The sequence below is a fragment of the Musca autumnalis genome, unplaced genomic scaffold (genome assembly GCF_047663935.1).
Source record: "Musca autumnalis isolate F117 unplaced genomic scaffold, ASM4766393v1 scaffold_3, whole genome shotgun sequence".
Taxonomy (NCBI): Eukaryota; Metazoa; Arthropoda; class Insecta; order Diptera; family Muscidae; genus Musca; species Musca autumnalis.
The window spans coordinates 5,142,851-5,164,602 of record NW_027411866.1 but is presented as its reverse complement, the minus strand read 5'-3'; the positions used below and the strand labels follow the sequence as shown (position 1 = coordinate 5,164,602).

The 21,752-nt window shown below is 35.3% G+C and overlaps 1 protein-coding gene and 1 long non-coding RNA gene across 3 annotated transcripts; one reads left to right on the top strand and one right to left on the bottom strand.

The window, feature by feature from the left end:
* The first annotated feature begins 3,255 nt into the window (after positions 1-3,255).
* Positions 3,256-21,403, top strand: Pits (Protein interacting with Ttk69 and Sin3A). Of its 2 annotated transcripts, none has more exons than XM_073976274.1 (4): positions 3,256-5,281; positions 19,064-19,165; positions 19,236-19,687; positions 19,759-21,403. In XM_073976274.1, the coding sequence occupies exons 1-4, from the start codon at positions 4,510-4,512 to the stop codon at positions 19,897-19,899; spliced, it is 1,467 nt and encodes a 488-aa protein (XP_073832375.1). In that variant the 5' UTR covers positions 3,256-4,509; the 3' UTR covers positions 19,900-21,403. The 2 variants fall into 2 exon arrangements, with proteins under 2 accessions (XP_073832375.1, XP_073832374.1); XM_073976273.1 differs by having other exon boundaries at positions 18,878-19,165.
* On the bottom strand, positions 12,589-14,455 carry LOC141398705 (uncharacterized). The gene is made up of 2 exons (XR_012411695.1): positions 14,246-14,455; positions 12,589-14,101 (listed from the first exon to the last, which is right to left on the bottom strand). It is a non-coding gene; the product is annotated as an uncharacterized lncRNA (long non-coding RNA).
* Positions 21,404-21,752: the final 349 nt, after the last annotated feature.

The window sequence follows — 21,752 nt, the reverse complement described above, 5'->3', positions numbered from 1 at the left end:
GTTATTTCCTAGAAATTGGTTTCTTAGCGTCGCGAAGCCTGGACAATGACAATGCATTCGCTGCTTTCTGCACAACTGATTTTGTGCAGGTATGCTTGTAGCCCTAGATGTCCTGTAAGGATGCCTGTCAGTCTACTAATGTCTTTTTTACTCATTTGAAGGAGTTCCTTTGTTTTATCCTCGTCTGGGTTTTCCCAGAGAATTTTTATATTTTTCCCTTTCTCTTCAGTATTCCAGAGGGATGTATGGGCGTTTTCTGCCCATGCTTTTAACTCTAGACGCGCCTCTTTTAAAGGCTTAGCATTATCTAGGCTTATCGTAGTTTGCTCTCTGGCTTGCCTTGTCAAGGAGTTGGCTATCTCGTTACCCCTAATCCCTTTATGTCCTGGTACCCATATAATGTTAACAGAACCATGGTGGGAGTAGTCGTTGATTGATTTTTTACACTGGAGGACAGTTTTTGATTTCACCGTCTTGCTTGTTATTGCTTTAATTGCTGCTTTACTGTCCGTTAGGATGTTTACAGTGATTGGCCTTGTGTTAGCTTTAAACCAGTTCAGACACTCTGTGATCGCTTTCGGCCTGTAGGATCGTATTATGATCCGGCAGTCGAAGGGAGATTCTAGTTTCCTGGACTTCGATAAATAGACCCAGACCCGTTCTCCCCTCTAGAACGGCCCCATCTGTGAAACCCTGCTTCCAGTTGGCATCCGTTCCAGGGTTCCATCGATCCACATGTCCCTGTCCGGTATTAAAATTTCACACAAGGCGGATTGAATTGTTTCAGGTATACGGTCTGATACAATATGATCTATTGACTCACCCGTTGTAACCTGTAATATGCTTTGGTGGTATGTTTGGTGGTCTCTTACGATCAATATGGTGTACTACCTCATGTAATGCGGTTTCCACTGATCTACCTTTTACGTATGCATGTTGTTTGTACTTGAGCATATCGTTAGAGATGTTACTCTTTATCATGGTGTCGACGGTCCGTTCCATTGTTTTGAGTAAGAATGAAGTTAAACTTATCGGACGATAAGATTTTGGTATTGCATAACTTGACTTGCCGGGCTTGGGAATGAATACTACCCTTTCCTCTTGCCAGGCCAATGGAGTATACGCAAAGTTTAAGCTTAAGTTTAAGCATTGAAAATCTCGACCAGATTGGACGAAATATAGTCCACTTTTTTCCTTTATGTTATCGAAAAAAATAGTAAAAATTATTAGATTCTTGCAATCCTGGAACAGACCAACAACTTTGAACCAAAAACACGTACATAGATGTTCTATGGTGTTGAACTCGTGGCTTTACTTACGAAACGAGCCTGCAAATAATTGGCAGACAAGATGGCTTCACCCCAAATTATGGTTGGTAATCCTGCTTCCGCTAACATACACCTGGTCATCACGACCAAACTTCTTTTCCTTTCCGCTACTCCCTTTTTCTTGTAGTGAATATAGAATGCTGCTGGGCACATATGCTTTAAAGGTAGTTTTGTGCACGCTTTGCTGAACATTCTTCTCCATTATCAGATCAAAGTACATTGAGATATTTTCCCAACTTTTTTTGACGATTTCCATTAAAAATTTAATCCCTTCGAACACTTCCGCCTTATTGTTAACCGAATATACGATGGTATAGCAACTGTAGTCGATTTTCCAGGATTTTCGCTTTCGCCCTTAAATCCTGTGGTTGATTTTGAATTAGAAAATGTGTTAAATGGAGTTCTTGTCATTTTGCAACAACACACACACACAGACATCACCGACTTCCTCACTCCACAATCAATAATTTTAACTATCAATAATGTTGACAATTCTGAAAATTGCACATACATTGCTAGGTGATTCCGTTATTCACCAAGTAGAATCAATTCGTTACAAACCAACTCCTTCGCAGCTATTAGTAGGTATCTTACAAACTGTATCTTCAATAACAATTTGAACACACTTCTTCAGTACTTTCGAGACTGATATCAAGTTACGATGGAATATTCAGAACATTTTCCACTGTCACTTTTGCCTTTTCATCCTTGTTGTTATGCTTTACCAGGTGACAGCTTAGTCCCGGTTCACACTAGAGCATGGCACAATCATACAGGTACCCGATTCAGCCCAGCTGATATACTGCAAGCTGTCAAAAAAGTTGTTGTACATGAAAACACAAAATTAAAAAACAAAAATTTAAAAGAAAAATTGTGAATTTTTGATGAATTTTTGTAATAATACGTTTATTAATACCTGCCTAACAAAATTTTGTTGAAAAAATTGTGTGAATTGCTTTATTTTTGGAAAATATTTTTGACATTTCACGGTACTGAACTGGTTTTTGTTGTAGTTGTTGGCTGATGCATCTACCTGGTAATTGTGCCATGCACTAGAGTGAATTTCATTAAATAATTTCGTGAAATTAGTTGTTCTTAGATCGAATTGCCCACTACAGCAATTTCACGACTTTACTCTGCTTTGGAATTCGATTTAGAAATGCAAAGTTTCGTGTCAAAATTTCAGTGAAATTACTCTAATTTGGCCCGGGACTTAGTTTTCCGCTTGATGTGACAGTTTCACCATTAGCAACTGAAACAATTTCACGACTTTTGAGATGAAATTTAATAAAATGTTCACGCCTTGTGCTAACGATCCATCTCGATATTTGAGCATATGGTGCTGTGGAGAAGAATACAACATTTTCAACTCTTCTTTAATTTCCAGCAGTTTTTCTTGCGATGGCCTTTTAACTTGCAATAATAGGTCTGTACGATAACTCAAAAATTTATACATTTTCGCAATTTTTCTCCCATTCCCACTCTGCAGTACATCCGCGATCTTATCATTTCCGTTCCGCATCTCGTCTTTTGATAATTCCCCACATTCTTGCCCATTCAATTCGGCGATTTATCTGTTTTTGGATCATTTTTCTTCGTCTTTCCATTCAAGAACGTTATTTCCCAAGTAGTGTTTCTATAATTTTCTTTTCTCCTTTTTAAAAATCTTCCCGTTAAATGTTCTACAAGAAGGTTCATGTCATTACAATACTTTGAGGCCCGTCTCTTTCAATGGCCCCATAAAATACATTGCCGGCTAATGATGTTGATTACCAGTGATAAGTATTTGGAGAACGGGGATGGTAGGTTCGGCATAGAAGGGAAGTATAACGACGAGATGTTTGTGAATGGTATACACACACACGAGAGCGCGAGGAGTGTACATTTTTCGAGTGATTCACTTTACAGTGCCGTTTGCGTTTATTCCGTTTTATTCGTTTGCAGACTGTTGGATACTAAGGTAGAGCGCGCGTCTTGTCGTTTTTAACGGATACCTAACTACCTATCACATAAATTTGTGTGTTTTAATTACATACATATAGAAAATTTATATGTATCGTTGTCGTATTTGTCGTCTCGTCTACGGTATTAAACTAACGGCACGGTGGTCACAGTTTTAAGAGAAGAATACAAAAATAATTAAAATCAGATAATCATTCGGAAAAAAACTTAACTATTTATTGGGATTTTAATATAAATAATGGATATTAATAATACTTGATACGAAAAATATCCTTCAAATTCCAAATGAATGCAATGAATAAAGTGAAATAATAATGCAAAATAATGAGCGAGGACATGCGTTTGTAAACTTCGCTAACGCGTAACAAATATAGAAAAATCTCTACTGACTGACTCGTCAGTCACACATATTCCCTTACACGGATATAGCAAAGATTGTGGTGTGTTTATTGCCATTGGATTTCCTTCTTCCTTTTCCATGTCGTCTTGCCAAATACACAAAAATCAATAAAGGACAATAGAGAGAAAAAGGAACAGAACGCGAACTAACCAACAAACCATTCGTTATTCCTGCACATACGAATCAAACAGTCAGCCATCCAGCACAGTACACGGCTCGATACGGTCTTATAACGGACAACGGCCTCATGGATTGTGTTTAGTACGTTTGCGACGTTATATGAGTGCAGTTGTGATGTGTGTTATGGTGTTCACATACGTTCGCCGTGGTGGATAATGCGGATGAAGAACAGCCAATCAACCAGATCAAATTCTATATAAGAATTTTTGGTATTTCAGTTAAAAAAAATTTTGCAAAAAGAACAAATTGGAAAAAAATTGAAAATATTTAAAAAAAGTGGAAAAAGTATTCAAGTGACCAATTTCTAGTAAAAAAAGTGTTGTTAATGTTCATCCATACTCCTTGCTAGAAGAGTCAAAATACATACAAATTATCTGCAGCAAGGCCAAATGATAGAATTACAGGAAGCAAATCAAAAAAGTCCTAAGAAAATTGTGTGTATTGTGAAAATTTGTAGGCTGGTGTAGCTCTACCTAGTTTTCGAAAGGAGAACAGGTCGTCTATTGCAGCATCATTTGCCAAGAATCAATAAAAATATCTGAGAAAAACCCACAACTTACCTTAATGTGTATAAAAAAAGGAATAAATTATTAAACGCATATTTCCAAGTATATCCAGTGAACACAAATCACATTCATCATGTCTCTACAAACTAAACGTCAGCACTGCTATTTGTGTGATCTGCCTCGTATGCCCTGGGCTATGATCAATGATTTTTCTGAAGCTGTTTGCAGGGGCTGTGTTAACTATGAGGGTGCCGATCGCATTGAATTGGTGCTCGATGCAGCCAGACAAATGAAACGTGTACATCAGGCTTCCAAGCGGAGTCACGAGAACGGCGAAGTCCAGACCAGCTCTGTACAACCACCCACACAAGGCCAAACGCATAGGGTTACGGCGGCTGGCGGTGGACCCATCAGTGTAGGAGTGGTGGGACAGCAGCAACATCATCACGCCTATCCCACGCAGCGTATTGGACCGCCACAGACAACCCTCATGGATTTCCCCGTTAAAATGGAGGCCCACGATGCCAATGTTAGGCCCGTCCGTATATCACACATGGCCCCACATCATATGTCCATGTCCAGTCGAGCTGTGGCAGCAGCCGCTGCGGCAGCTGGCTCCAATATCAATCCCTCACAAGTTGGTGGACCTGTGCCACCAGCCTTGTCGGTAAATTTGAAAAGATCACCCTCAGAAGAAGATGATCATGGTCATACAGATGGCAGTGGTGGTCCCTCGGGTATAAAGAGACCAGCATTGGATGATCCTTCCACACGGCCGCCACTTACGCGTGGTGAATCATTGCCAGCTGCAGTTTCATTTGTGTCGGAACGTCCATCGGGAATGAGAGAAAAACATCAGCCTGTTAGAGCACCCTCATTTGATGCCTCCACTTTCAAGCCTGGCGGTGAGTATAACCAACGAAAGCAGAATTTTACCATTTTAGGCCTAACACTACTACTAGTATCGCTTTTTTCGATGTCACGTTTGTTGTTGTTGTCATAATTGTGGGTAGTGCTAACGAAGATCATAATGACAAGATAAACAAAATTTCTTTTCCTTCTTTTTCCACTCCTCCTTGTGCAAATAACTTCAAATAGAGGTTGGTCGTTTTAGTGGTTATCTCGGCTGGTGGATGAATGATAGGAGGTTTATCAGTAGTGTGGGACCACACATTGGTCCCTAATATGGAATAAAATCAAGTTTGTTTTACTCTACTCCATAGTAATGGTTTTCTTATCGGTGTGGTGGAGTTCACACTTATCTTTTCTGATAAGATAAGGTGTTCCTAAGATCTGAACACAAGCTTATCACAATGTCTGTCACTATGCGACACCTAAAACACCCTATTATTGTTTCTTTTTTCCATGGCTTTCAGGTAACCCTGGAAAATGTTGAGGGTTGCGCTTGTCCCAAATATTACATTCTCTATACCGAAAACAAATATCTGGGCCTGGGTATCTGTGTTTACACCAAGCATCAAAGGGACAAAAAGCTTTTGTGTTCCTGCTGCTTCTTCTTCAGCTGCTGCTGCTTCTTCTTTTATTTGTGCATTTCTGTGTATACCAAGGGCTCATAATTGTAACGGTTATCCTTTTAAGTGTTCTGGTTGTTTTGTAACTATACTATAATTCACAATTCATATGCGCGCGTACTTGTATATATTGAATGTATGGAATATATAATACATACTTACACACACCTTAACGTGATTCTGCTGCTGCATGTATGAGCCGAGTACCCGCGAACTAACCCCACACTAGCCTCCATCCAGTACGTTTAAGCGTTCGTTCACTAAGCCATGAAGAAGCAAAAACATGTCATGCGCAATGATCGAATTTTGCTAACGTGCCAAAATCGTTAACAGCCAAAACAACTCACATGCAAGGCAGCGACACACCGAATACCCCTACCTACACTACCAAAACGAGTTTGTACGATGTTGTTGTTTTTTTTTTTGTATATAGAAATGTATCATTGTTGTGTGTGATCCAAGCATTCGTCACCAAACCAGTTTTGCTCCAACTAACTGACTGGACGAGACTACGTCGACGGCGACAATGAACGAACCAAGTTTTATCTATCCATCCTCTCTCCAAGTGGTTGGTGTCTCTACAAGGCAACTATGCAGATACGTAACACACGTAACATATACACCGACCGACCGACCACGGAGTCACGAGTAGCAACAATAACAACAGTAGTTGTATGTTGCTGTAGTCTTCTTGGACAACATCACCCCAGTCAACAACCAGTCAGTGCGACTGGTCTTTTATTGATGGGTCTAAAGAAGGGTCGGTCTTTGAGGGAAGAAAGAGGTGACAAGTAAATTTGTATGTATGCGCCAAATGAAATAGGTACAAGTGTATAGATACATTACTCCTCATGCTCAAATGATTTTTTTTTCAGTTAGTGCAAGGCCCCACACAAACAGGAATGTTCAAGAAACTAAAACGGAAAAAGGAAGACGAAGAATAACTACGTTTTTCTTAAATAACTAAACTGGCTTCCGTACCAACTCTTGTAGAAGGTTTCCATGTGTTGTAAACTCGCTCTCGCTCTCTCTAGCATTCAAGCTCTCTTTCACAGAATGGAATGGGCCTTGTAATGTTCTAAATATTTTTCATTTCAAATACCACAAATCTGTACGTTGAAGAGATGAAAATGTCTCAAGTGTAAAAAAAAAATAAACAAGTCAAAATGATGCATGAGATAGTTTTTGCTGTTAGAAGTGTGAAGAGAGTGAGAGTAGTTAATGCACCATGAACTCGCCTCGTATGTGTACAAAAATAAAATAGGATATAAAAAAAAAAAACAACAAACAAAACGAGATATACAACTGATTTAGATTCGTGTTTTTTCGTAGAATATACAATTTTGGCGCGTGTATATTTTACTAGGCGGAAGATAAAAGAAACGAAGAGAATTTATGAAATTGAAGATAGAAATCTTATATGTAGTATGTAAAAATTCGTGATTCCTTGTCGAATTAATCAAAAAATTAAAGGATTCTAAACAGCAAAATTTGACGGAAGGGGTTCTTTGCGATGACGTGATTTCATGTCATCTTTTGCATTGGTTCAAAGGAAGTGGTGAAAGATCCGATCTTTTCATTAGGATTTGAACCAATGCAAAGGAAGTCGTGAAAGATCCGATCTTTTCATCAGCATTTGTACCCATTCCATCGATCCAATAGAGATGATGTTTGTGTTTTTATTTACACGCCTGTTTATTTTCATTTTGGTATGTTCCAGTACTGCAAAAATCTACTATTTTTCCGATATCATAAAGGAAAAATTGTTATCGTAGTAAAAATAAGTAGATTCTTGCAGTTTCTGGAACAGACCAAAGTTGTTAGAACTGTCGTCGTGATGTTGTCTTACATTTCCTGCATATCAAACAACTAAAACTTCTAAACAATTGGTATTATATGAAGACTGCACACATTGCTATTTTAAAAGTTCCCTTGTCTGTTCTAAATCTGACATAGAATGAAATCAATCAAATCTCGCTTCTTGGAATTTGAAAAAAAAGTCCGAAACGAAAAGAATCTGAAAATAAAGAAGAAACTACTTTTGGAAAGAAACAATTAAAAACAAATTAATTAAGCATAAATGGTATTTTCCATAAAAAGTCTCTCCTCCCCGTTCGTTACATTTTGTTCTTAGAGATCCCTAAAGCAAGCCGGGTTGTAGATCCCTACATATTTCCGTCACTAAACAAAAGAGTATAAATTACCAAAATGTTGTTATAAAATAACAAAATTATAAAATAAAAGTAATTTACGAAATAAAAATACTTAAAGGAGTGAATTTGGAGTCCATGTTGAAATCTGAACTGGTGATGGGAAGATAATTGAAAAAACCTTTTGTAAGATGAAAGAATATCGGTTGCGGAGAACGGAGGAAGTAATCTTTTGCGTTGCAGCGGTGGTGATTACATTGCAATTTTGGATGTAAACTTTTGAAAAACTAAACTGATAAATTAATTGTAGCTATTCCATGAATTCGTTTGAATTAATAAAGAGTTTTGTTTTTCATGAAAACCATATTTCAATACAGCATTTCCATTTTCCAAACAAGACATGAAAATTTCATGCCAAGGGGTTGGTGAAAATGACATGCCAAAGCATTGGTTAAAATGACATGTCAAAGCATGGGTGAAAATGACGTGTCAAAGCATTGGTGAAAATGACATGTCAAATCATTGGTGGAAATGACATGCCAAAGCATTGGTGGAAATGACATGCTTAGGATCCAGAAAAGAACGTCATCTTTTGGGGTCCACGCTCATATAAAATTCATCGATGAAGATGCTAAAAAGATGACATGCTAGATCACTTGCACCCATGATTGAATGTCATCTTTGGCATCGAACATTTTGCTGGGCTGTTTATATTATAACTTTTTGCTGGGTTAATTTATTTACCGTATTTGACGTATACGCAATGAAATTGACATTTGAAACCTTGAGGGGGTTTATTAAATCGGGTTTGGCCATATGTAAACCAAGGCAAATTAAACAGGTATCGAAAATTTTTGAATATATTATTTCAAAATTTTCTTTATTTTGTTAGTCCATATTTACAATTTTCCTTGCGGCAATTGTCAGTTTGATATAGAGAGGTGAGGCATATGGTAACCCTTTGCCTCTCAACACCCTCTTTCACCTACAAACTGACAATTGACGCAATAAAAATTGCCTAATGTAAATATGGACTTTGGAAAATTACAACAAAAATAATGTTCGAACAGCTGATATGACAGTACTACCTATTCAATATGCCTTGTTGTAAACGTACTATAAAACCAAAACGCAAAATACAAGTTGATAGAACTGTTGCTATTTTAGAACGTCATTGTAATCACCTATACATACATATATATTCTTAACGCGAACTATTTTATTTTGTATTTTTTTTTTTTTGTAATTTTACCTGTTGGGACCAAGATCATTTTTTAATGATTTTTATTAATTTTCTCGTTTAGAGTTATTTTGATATACAGAAAATGTTTACAAATTTTCAATATTGATGAATTAAATAAAGGACAAAAAATGTATAAAAATGTCAATGTAAACGTACTCGTATACATATTTTCCTAATGGGTATTTTACACGAAATGGTTTTTACATGTGGGTTGTAAATTTTTATATACAAAATGTATATGCAAAGTGACAACCCATATGTAAAATAACATATCGCGTAAAGTACCCATCAAGGCGAATTAAGGGGAATTCAGACCGTAGTCTTCATTTGCTGTCAAATTTTTTTTCGCTAAATATCCTCAAAATATAGAATAAAACGGTAAAATATTCTTCGCGAACCTTAAATAAAGATGTTGTACACAAATATTCTTTATAGAAGCGAAATTTTCGTTATTTATTTTTGATTAAAAATAAGTTTTGACAGCAAATGAAGACATCATTTGGTATTATTATATCACCTTCTTTCTTGCACCATGGTACCCATAATGTCTATATTACACCATAGCTCTGTTCCAGAACTTAAAATTTTTTACAATTTTTACCACTTTTACACATTTTGTGTTCCCGTACATTTATATGAAAATCGTTTACGACTTTTACAACTTTTACCACTTTATAAGTACGGCAACAGGCCACATATGTTTTTCATGACATCAGCTGGTCTGTATGTTAGTATACCCAAAGTGAGAATATGGTGTCCAAATTTACATACGGCAATTTTCTCGTTTCTTTTTAAAATTGGCTCCGCGTACATTTTCCGATTCGGCAAGTCTTATGCTATGTTTACATTTACGAAATCCACTCGATTTCATCTGTCAAATTCATAGGTTAAACGTCAAATGAAATCCAATGGATTTCAGATGAGATTTCATTTGACGTTTGAGCTATGGAATTGACAGATGAAATCGTGTGGATTTCGTAAATGTAAACTTAGCATTATCTTTAAAACATTGAAAGTAATGTCAATTACGTAAAATATTAAAGGAATTGCCTGAAAATCCCAAGTACTAGCAATTTTTCCATTTCTCCTATGTGTGTCTCTTCTACAAACAGAGACTTGCCGCAAGTAAAATTGCCTAATGTAGATGTGGACTATAATTACTATCACAAATATAATTTGTGTCGTTAGGCCAAATGAGACAATATTTGTTTTATTAGAATAGACAAGCAAAACGTAATACAAATTACTAATTGTTTTAGTTTTCGAGATCATTTGTTATTTTCCATTCTAACCTATTAAGGTAATAGGCATTATAGCATGTTTACATTAGTGTCTTTTGTACGGTTACATACATATTAGCGTTTTTAATAAAGCAGCTGGGCATAAAATATGAACTTCATTGCGTATACGTAAAAATAATCCTAATAAAGAATATATCCTCTTAAAATAGTAAAATATAAAATAATAATAGTAAAATATCTCGGCGTCATTTACGAAATCGAGTCGATTTTAACTGTCAATTCGTTTGTGTATACGTCAAATGAAATCTCATCTGAAATCAATTGGATTTCATTTGACGTTTAGTCAATGGTATTGGCTGTTGAAATCGAGTGGAATTCGTAAATGTAAACCAAGCATAACATGAGTTTTATATTTTCATATTGTACCTTTTATGACTACTTGTGACAAATGGCAAATATTTTAAACCTAATTTACACTGGCATCTAAAACAGGTATTTGGATCAATTACGTCATATATTTGACAGATATTCAATGGAATTGATAACTTAAATTGGACATATTATAGGTTTGTCTTATTACGTGAAAATTTGTGTTTGATCCGGTTATATGTAAACGTGCTATAAGAATTGCTCCATACAAGCTGAAAAACAAAAATTTACTTGGAACATGTAATTAGCTGATCAAAATAAGCAAATACCTAATATGTTTGTTTATATGTACATGATTATCTGTTCTATAATGATCTATTTGACATGTTTCCATACAATACACTACAAATAACTCACCATAATTAGCGATAATGTAATGAGGTCTTACATTTGTCGATTATAGGAACAAAAATAGACACCACATAAAAATTTTCCCTCTCTGTATCAAATCTATGACTTGAAATAAAATGCATACTATAAGGAATACGATCTTTTGCATTTAAAAATATGTCTTATCAGCCGACATGTATTTACATATTGTTGCTAAATCAAAATAATTGTGTATAACTGCTGTACGTCGTCCAACAGCTCTCAGCTAGAATCAGACTATCTTATCGCAAACGGAAAATTTGGCTGATAAGACAGTCCAGCAGCAGAAGGCACACAATTGATAAGAGCAGAAAGAAAAATGATTGCGACTTGTTGCGGCTCTTATCAGAAGATGGGTCTCTCTGACTTCTTTCCCTTCAAAATATTAATTTACAAATGGTATTTACTTTTGATACCTCCTCTGTCGTCTGTACTAGGTATATGGTTTCAGCAGAAGAAGACGAAGATATTTAACAATGTACAAACTAAACGTAAGCAAATAATTCTTTACAGATGTCTCCGGGTATTTCGTTTTTTATGTACCTATTTGTTGTAGTATTTGCGGATACTTTTGTTATTATTTTTATTTGAACTGATAACGAGAAATCTTATCGCTTTCAATACCACCACCATCACCATGATTTGTATTCCTCTGTACAATCATCAGTGGTGCACATATAATACGTATGACACGGAAAGTTGGGAGGAGGATAATAATGAGCCTATCGCATACACACTATGTCGCCTTATCGCACCAGTTGACAAGCCAGTCACACAATTCTTTTCTCGTTGATTCTGAGTAAATGGATAATGTCATGAGTGTGTATTTAGAGGAGCGGGGTTTTCATTTTGAAAGAATAGATCAGAAAGTATGACAATTAGAAATAATGATAAAGATCGAACTATATAAAAAACTGAACCCTAATTTACACTGCCACCTAAAAATCAAGTTGTGGGGAAATAAGTACCAAGCTTTACTAAATACCATTTGAGATAATGCTCTTCAAATTATATTTGGTACTTCTTGTTTGAGTTACTTCTGTTTTGATCAGATCAGGCTATCTCACATGGTTTCTGAAATAGTTAATGTTGTATTCGAATAACTAGCAACTAATATTTTACTGCGCATTAACTGTCATTGGTATTGATAGTGTTTATTTAATTAAAATAAACCTTATCAAATATCTATCTGTGACGTGTGTTTGTTTCTTCCAGATAAGATTAAACTCGACACAAAGAAAGTTAGATTTTTTAATCAGTTATATATTTTCAAATTTAATCTCCTTTCAAAGATTACAGCGAAGCTACTAGATTATGAAAAACATAAAGGTTAGTTTAAAACCGAATACTAATATATTGGGTCAACAAATTTATTTAAACTTAAAAAAACAACAATATGTTTGCAAAATAGCAATAGAGTTGGTATTTACAGATAAAGGCAATGAAATGTTGTATTTAGATAAGGTCGTTTGAAAGAATAGAACTGGTGATTAGATATATAATGAAAGCAATTATTGATAAGATATGTAAAAATGAAAAAAGAGATAAAATGGTTATCTTATATTTACTTTTTTTTCTACAGAATTGTCCAACCATTCACACCTGAAAACGTACGCATTTTGTCAGCGTATGATTCTTTGTCTACTAAGACGAGTGCTAATAAATTCCAATAAATACATACATATGTATAGAGAACAGATGTACATATGTGATGTTCACTGTCATGACATAGCCAGGTGATGATGGCGATAGTAATTTGTAGATATCTTATCAATTTGTAGAAAATCATGTTATTTTGTCACCCAACATATAATTTGTTGTGTGGCCAGACCACTTTAAAATACAATTATAAAGATGGTTAAACACCATTTACACTACAGTTAATTTTCTTTATATATTGTTGTATCCTTACTTTTTTTCAACGTGAAATGTACGAGACTCAAAATATAAATTATACGAAAATCAGGGAAAGAACCTATTAGGCTACGTTTACATAAACTTGATTGGGTGTTCCAATTCCAAGTAATATTTGTCAAATGACTTTATAAAAAAAAAACATTATAAAAGAATCTTCAGATTAATTTCATTGATGTTATCTTCCTTTTCTTAATCGATATTATTATTGCTGAAAAAGGTTTCTTTGAAATAGAGGCACTGCCTACAATGATCCATTATCAAAATACATTGAGAATGTAGGGTATGATATTGCCAATATTGATACGAATAAAAGCTTATCAGAATTCAGGACAGCATCGAATTGCCGTAATGATGATTACTGTATGCACGAAATAAATGATGTTGTGTGATGGTGATGGAATATTAATGCGTCCGTTCAAAGGTATAGTTGTTATGAGATCTGCTAGATTGTGTGCTGGTGTGTGTGTTTGCTTTTTCTGAAGTTATTTTTTGTAATCAATAATTCTGGTCACATACTTTTCTAGCCAATAGCATTTGTAATGAGTTAACGCGCGGGAGTTTGAATTTTGAATTTATGCCAAACACGTTCAACAGTAGTCCGGTCCTGTCCGGCCATCTCTGCAGTCGTTGGACATTTAATATTACTAACGTATAGAAGGGAGGTGTGTAGGTGTAAGACAGCATTGATGAGCAGTGGTGCTGGGTTTGGAATGGTTAAACGGACGGTCAGAACGTGACTGCCAGCCACTTTTTACTTGTCCGGTTCATTTGAATGTTTGCATTTGACAACTGGTGTATTGTTATTGTTGAAATTTAAGGCCGCAATGACTGGGGACGACAGACACTGTGTGAGTAGGGAACAGAACTGGTTTTACAAGTGAATACTTGAATATATTATATAAATATGTACTTATTTACTAGAGTTTTTCATTTCAAACCGCTTAAATGTACAAATTTTTGTATGTCTGGATCTTAAAATTTTACTTACATATGCAAGTATGTATATGTACATAGATATGTATATCTTTTATATGTCCTGTATGTTTATTCCATAAGTTTATGATGCACCAATGTGTGGCTGGCTGCAGCAAATATGTATGCCAATAACACAAAGACCAGCCTCATAATTTCCAAGCATCCGTTGGATTGTTGTGTACAACAAACACGTCCCTCTACTTGCCAAATCCACAAATAGACTGGCAAATGCTAAAGTCGTCGTCATTGCCCCCAAAAACGACAAGAGGTGGAGTGTGGAGAAAAGACTAGCACTACGACGACACGAACATGAAGAAGAAGAAGAAAATGAACTTGTACTCGTACATGCACGTTTGCATGCCAACGACAATTTGCCCGCCACCACCAACAAATACCATCAGTAGTCCCCACGTTCTTCCCCCCATGAAAGCACAATCAACATTATTACTTTTTAGTACCACCACTCTGAAAGTGACGTATGTATGCGTACTAAGTTGAATGAAAAATCATGCTGCTGTTATTTAGTCAATTTAGTCAGACGGACAAAAAATACAAAACGAAACGAGAAAAAAACAGCCGGTCATAACATACATACCTATGTATTTATTTATACTATAAAAAATACACAAAACGACATGTACAAGCCCCTTTGCGTGTTTCCCGCTAGTCAATACGTGTTTTAATATTATTTGAGTAAGGGGGTTTCACTAGGGATTTAGAAGCATTACGAAAATGTGGGTTTCTCTTTAAGTATATATCTACGTAATAGTGAGGTAAGAGTAAATGCAGTTCGTTCTTTGAGTTTTATAAAATGGATTTGCCAAAAAGGCTTTGTTAAATGTTTAAATATAATATGAAGATTTTACATTGTAGTATTATGGAAGGTTTTCATTGTACTGGATATAGTAAATTCAGTGAATTTAAGTTGGCAATTCCATTGTACATACCTCAAAAAGTCCTCCAATGTAAACATACCTTAAAAGCAGCTGATATTTAAGCTTTGGATATCAATTCAGTGTGAATGACATAATCTGAATAAATATTTAAAATCTAATTTAAATTTGCGACTAAAACAAGTATTTGGGAAAAATACGTAATTTATTTGACAGATATTCAGTTTGAATGAATACTTAAATTACGCATTTTATTGAAATCTGTTTGATATAAATGTTATTTAATATCCTTTAGGCTAGTTTACATTATATGTAAATGTCATATGACACAAAATAAAATCATTCCATATCTACCCACGGAGGCAATGTGGAGACGTAGTTTTATTACATTATTGCTGGTGTGGACGCACAGAGTAAATTGCGTAAGGAATATCTCCAATATTGCACATATTAGCGAATATATAACGATGGAAAAGTTCATGTCATATGACATTTACATATAGTGTAAACTACCCCTTATAAGGATTTATTTGAAGTAAGTGTAATGAAAATGACTATTTAAATGCAGTACAATGTAAAAGTACTCTAACGTCATGTGTACATTGTAGCTTTTTATCGGGTAATAGGCCGTTTACATATAACCGGGTTAACCCAGTGGGTCTGGGTTTCAAATGTCATTTCCATTGCGTATACTTCAAATAAATCCTCATAAAGAAGGTTAACCCTGCAAAAAACTATAATCTAAACGCCGTATTAACCTTCTTTATGAAGATTTATTTGGCTAAAACTTGGTTTAGACTGTACACTTATACGACGATTAAGTGCATTATCTCGATTTATTTGACATATATTGTATGAAAATGACAACTTAAATCCACTGGATTTGCTAAACCAAGCATAATCTAAACGGGCTATTATAAACAATGAAATGCCCCGTTTGCACTTAACCGGATTTAATAAACCCACTGGGTTTCAAATGACCATTTCATAGTACAAACGTCAAATAAGTCCTCATAAAAAAAGCTGTAATGCAAACGCCGTTTAATTGACATTTGAAATCCAGTGGATTTATATGTAACGTACTATAACTGAGAATTAAACGAATGGATAATTTCATGTTCTCTGCAACTAAAACGCCGTACACATTAGAGGTTTTTGCATGGTTAACCTTCTTTGTGAGGATTTATTTGACATATAAGTAAAGGAATTGACATTTAAAATCCGGTTACATTTGTGCTCTGTTGCTTTACGTGCCTGATTTACCATTTTTAACCTGCACAGCATTCCTTTAAAGAGCATACAAATTAAATGAGAGTAGTTCACCACTTTTTTGCTACTGTTACTATTTTTAAAGTAAAGGAACAGACCATTGGATGCCGCTTGCTGTGACCTCTGAATGAAGAAGAATTACCGAAACTATAGAAATAAAAGCTTCGTTCCCGTACTTTTTAATGGTAAAACTCGTAAAAGAGAAAACTGCAAAAAATTTGTTGTCACACACAAGTTTCTTGAAATAGTTCGGGAACAGAAAAATGGAAAATACGTCAAAAAAAAACTGGAACAAATGTCAAAGTCGGCGTATCAGCCAATCAGACGCCGGTAACCATGTTACTATTTTTTTACTCGCCCAAATTTGTCGTGTAAAAAGTTTTTAAAGAGAGCGTCATTCAGCGCCATTTTTGTTTAAAGAGAAGTGAACATTTTACAACTTTTTTGTGTACGGGAACGCTTTTTCGAGTAAAATGTGTAAAAGTCGTAAAAATTGTAAAAACTTTTTAGTTCTGGAACACAGCTAAAATACGCTCCTAACCACTGTGCTAGTTGTGTTGTTCTTCTCAGCGTTTCTTTCCGTCTCCCTCAATAATTCAATCTGCTGTCGTCATACAAATAAAAATAATAATAGAACAACAAGAAATATACTACACACAAAAACAATTCATTCGTATATACCGCACACAATACAAGTAGAATTTTACAGCTGTTAAGATGTGCTAATATTAGGTCTGTCTGGTTACCCTAAAACTTGTAACAATTTGTACCAATTGTTGCTGTCTGTTAACACAAAAAGTCAGCAAAAGAGAGAGAATCGAGAGAGACATTTTGACAGTTCTTTTACTGAGAGTTTGCAAATTCTTGCTGGACAAATTTCTTCTAGCAAGCACTTGCAAACTCTTCTTCTTACTGAAAACAATCAATCAGTTGTTTTTAATTATTCGGTAATTTATTTTATTGCGGAAATAGCAAGCCTAATTGTATTGTTGTTTTTACGGAGGACAAAGTTGTAAAGTGGAAAAATTCCTTTTTTGAGTCATTTTCCTTTTTATTTCAAATAAAATACAACATTTTTGCTTAATTTGATTTCTTTATTGGCAGACAAATTGCTCTGTTTGGCAAGTCAGCCGATTGCTTGCTGGTTTTTGCTGGGAAGGTGTCTGTTTACTTTTTACAATTTTCTTGCAAAAGAAAATAAAAATTCATTACTCTCTGAGAAAGTTCTTGCTGGACAATTCTTGCTGGAAAAGTAACCAGACAGACTTATTGTATTTTACTCATGGTGGAAACGTAACGGAAAGATTGTTATATTGAATAATTTAAAATAACCGGTAAACGTTATAAAAACAGATGCAAACATTTAATAATATTTTGTCTGTTCCTTTAATTTTGAAAATGGTAAAACCAGCAAAAGCGGTAAAAGTTGTAAACTGCTCCCATATGAATTGTGTGGTGTCTGAAGTAAAGGAACGCTTTTCGAGTAAAAAGTGGTAAAACTTGAAGATTCTTGCACGTAAAGGAACAGAGCTATTGTTACACTTTAAACGTATCTCTAAAGAACAAACGACACTAATTCCCTATCAGGACCTCAGTGATCAATTTATTCTCCCTTCCTTAACGGATTTTCAAATTAGGTATAAAGTAAACTGATAACTTGGGAAATAAACGATGTTGTATGTATACAAATGCATTACATACCTACATACAATTATTTATTTATAAGTTTGTACTATGTATGTGTATAGTATATCTTTTATGTACATTCTACGACGTGGACGTGGAAGGAAGGAAAAGAAAAAATAAACAAAACATGTTCGTCAGAGCGAAAATGAAAACGACACACACATGAAGCAATAACAACAACGGATGATTACACGACCACAGTCTAAATATAGCCAACAATTTAGAATGAACATTTTTTGTTTAATTTTGCTTTTGTATTCTACAACACCACCCAACACACCAAGAGGAGGAGTATATTTGTTTCATCCATCCATTCATTCATAAGTCGATTAAGAATGGTAACCAAATCAACCGTCACTTTCAAATTTACTTTTGCACTTTTGCATTAATAAAAAAGCTTTGTTTCAAAATCTTGTCATTAGGTTTGATGAATTTGTGCATTGAATTCTTCCAATGGAAAATGACCTAAATATTTCTAATCGGTGCTTAGTAGAAAAACAAAAAAACTTTTATAAAAAAGGAGGGACTAAGTATACCGAATGAAATCTACTCCTGGGTTCCATTTACTAACTTTCTTAGACCTTTGCTGAACATAGTATTATAGTTTTAGTAAGAGGACCTCTATAATTAGCAATGTTGGTCGTTAATAATGCCTAGTTTTAGAAATTTATCACATTCTCTATTTCACATGCTCACTATGTGTTCTTTTTGTGTCTGTGTGTTGAAAAATGTGTATAATCTTTGATTTTTTCCCTTCTTCGCGGTGGGGTCTTATCCTCTACATCGCATTTTTATAGTTTTTCCAACATTGCCTCATCCGGTCGTTTCGCTGGGCAATTCCACGCCACCAGCATTACCAACATCTCAACCACAACCTCTTCCACCACAATCAATAGCACCACCATCTATGCCACAATTATCAACAACAGCCTCCTCAGTAACACAATTAGCAAGTCCGATGGCTAATTTAATGTCTATTACAGAGACATTGCCACCAGGCAGCCCACGTAATGGACCCAGTCCCCCCGGACCACCACCCCCTCGTACGGCATCACGAGGTAGTCAACATTCGCCGAATAGTTCAGGTAAGTTTTAGCTGTAGTTTGTGTCATAGTAACACTGTTTCAATTTACGTTTTTGCTTCTTTTATTGCAGCTGGTTCTTCATCTGGCCGTCGTTCATCAGGATCACGTCATGTGTCCAGTACCACAGTTACTAGCTCCGAAGCTCCGGGCAATCCACAACAACAACAAACAAATGCACCACCAGTAGGTCCAGGTGGGCCGGTAAATAATGCCAGTGGTGGTGTTGGCAATGGTCCCGCAAATGGACCTTTAACGGCATCAGCGCCAGGTGGACCAGATGGTGTATCGGGACCAGCGGGAGCTAATCCTACTGGCCAGCCCACAACAGGCCTCACAACCAGCACAGCAGGCTCTGCACCACCTGGCACAACAGCACCGCCACCAAATGCAGCGCAAAATACCACACTAAAGTGCACCCTATGCCAGGAAAGACTTGAAGATACTCACTTTGTACAATGTCCTTCAGTGAATCACCATAAATTCTGCTTCCCATGCAGCAGAGAAAGCATTAAGCGGCAAAATGTGAGTTTTTTATTGTTCCTTTGTTTATCTTCATTGATTCTAATGTTTAATTCTATTGTTTACTTTATTAGGGTCTGGGCAATGAGGTATATTGTCCAAGTGGCGATAGATGTCCGTTGGCAAATTCAACAATACCTTGGGCGTTTATGCAGGGTGAAATTACCACAATTCTAGGAGAAGAGATTAAGGTCAAGAAGGAACGGGAGTCTTAATGTCCATTTTATTGCAAAAAGCTGAGACGAGCTTTGGAAAAATACTAAACCAACAACAATTCCCAAAAATAAATACTATATGTTTACAAAATGTGGATGCTGCGGTACTCTGCAAAGTCAATGTCAAGTTCCTTGAAAATCGAAATAACACCCCCGGACCCAGGCATTTGCAAACCGCCTTAACAGCTGGGGCGACGTTTTGTTTGATTTGTATGCAGAGAAACTTAACCACCATCCAACCAACCACCACCCCACACTAGTTATTATTTATTTATTTGAAATCAATTTTAAAAACGAAAAGGATCAGCAAGATTTGTGTATGTGTTGTGTTAGAGGCTCATCTGCTGGACGTATCCTGAAGTGTCTGGACGATTATTTCGCGCCTATAATACACACAATAACAGCAAAATTGTCTTTTTGTGGTCAACTGCAACAAGAGCAGTAACCAATCGCCCGCCGCCGTCACCTTGTAACAAGTGGCTGCATAATCAATATTGTAAATATTGGAATTAATTATAACTAATTTTAGAATTATACAACAATAACAAGAAGAAATAACAACAACAATATTTAATATCCATATAATTACCAATTATTATTGTATATGTAGGGCTAATTTATGTATGTTATAATCTGTATGTAATATTATTCTAAATTGTATGTATTTTAATTTAAAAAAAATCTTTGTTTTATTTTCATTTTTTTTGTGTATTTATATATGTGCATATTTATTATTTATATATCGGTAGTTAGGGCAATTACATTATGTGTGTATGTATGTGCATGCGTATTAAGGATACACTTTAAAGATCCGATGTTCTTCTAAGAGAGGAGCATTGGCCCCTGGAAAAGCTGAAGTACATAGCAATATTGTGGTGAATATTATTGCACATTAGTTGTTTGCTTATTCTCGCTCTCTCTTTAGTTCTCATTGACAAAAAATATAGGTCAAAGTCAATGAGGTTGGTGGTCTACTTAGTAGGTTACCTGACAAAGAGGAGCATGTCAGCAAGTAAAATGTACAATTGAAATAATTAAAGCTACCATTTTAAGAATCAAAGCTTGTATACAGTATATCTCCTAGAACGCCTATACATACCTGCATATATAACATTAGCTAAACTCCGATTTATATTGACGTTTATGCCGTTTATATTCCCTTTATTTGTTGGTATAAGCCATTTGACGATCATAAATAGATGTGATGCTGCGATATATGATCTAAATTTTGTAAATTTTTTGTAGTCCCTTAGCAAATAGTAGAAATAGATGTAGTGTACACTTAACCCATACACACACAATCAATCACAGATTCTTCCCACGGAGTTCTGTCTTTAAACCTCCACACGTCATGGAAATTGATTGCTGAATGAAATGGATTGGATCTGTGATTATAGTCCTAAGCAACAGATACAGATGATGATGGCCACATTTTCGAATGGTTCCATCCAAACGCCCATAAAATACACAAAATAAAAAATAAAATCTTTAATATAAAGTAGAAGAATAAGCATTCATTTTAATCACAATCACTAAAGAAAATGCAGCGTAACGGGAAAAAGTATAATTAACAGGAAAAACCTACATACGAATAACAAGCGAAACAAAACCACGTTAAAACTTAAATAAAATTACATAAAATTATGTGGTTCTTTGAACAAATTAAACGTTTATCAAATTATATAAATAAAATAATACAAATTGATTGGTCTTACGACTCCACTTCCCATAGCTGATTAATAAACGAATGAAAGTACAGTTCACAGCTACAAATTGGTCCAGCACAGCTATTATGTGTAATTGGAATTCGAATTGGCTATGTTGAAAAAAAACACCATAATATACAATTTAAA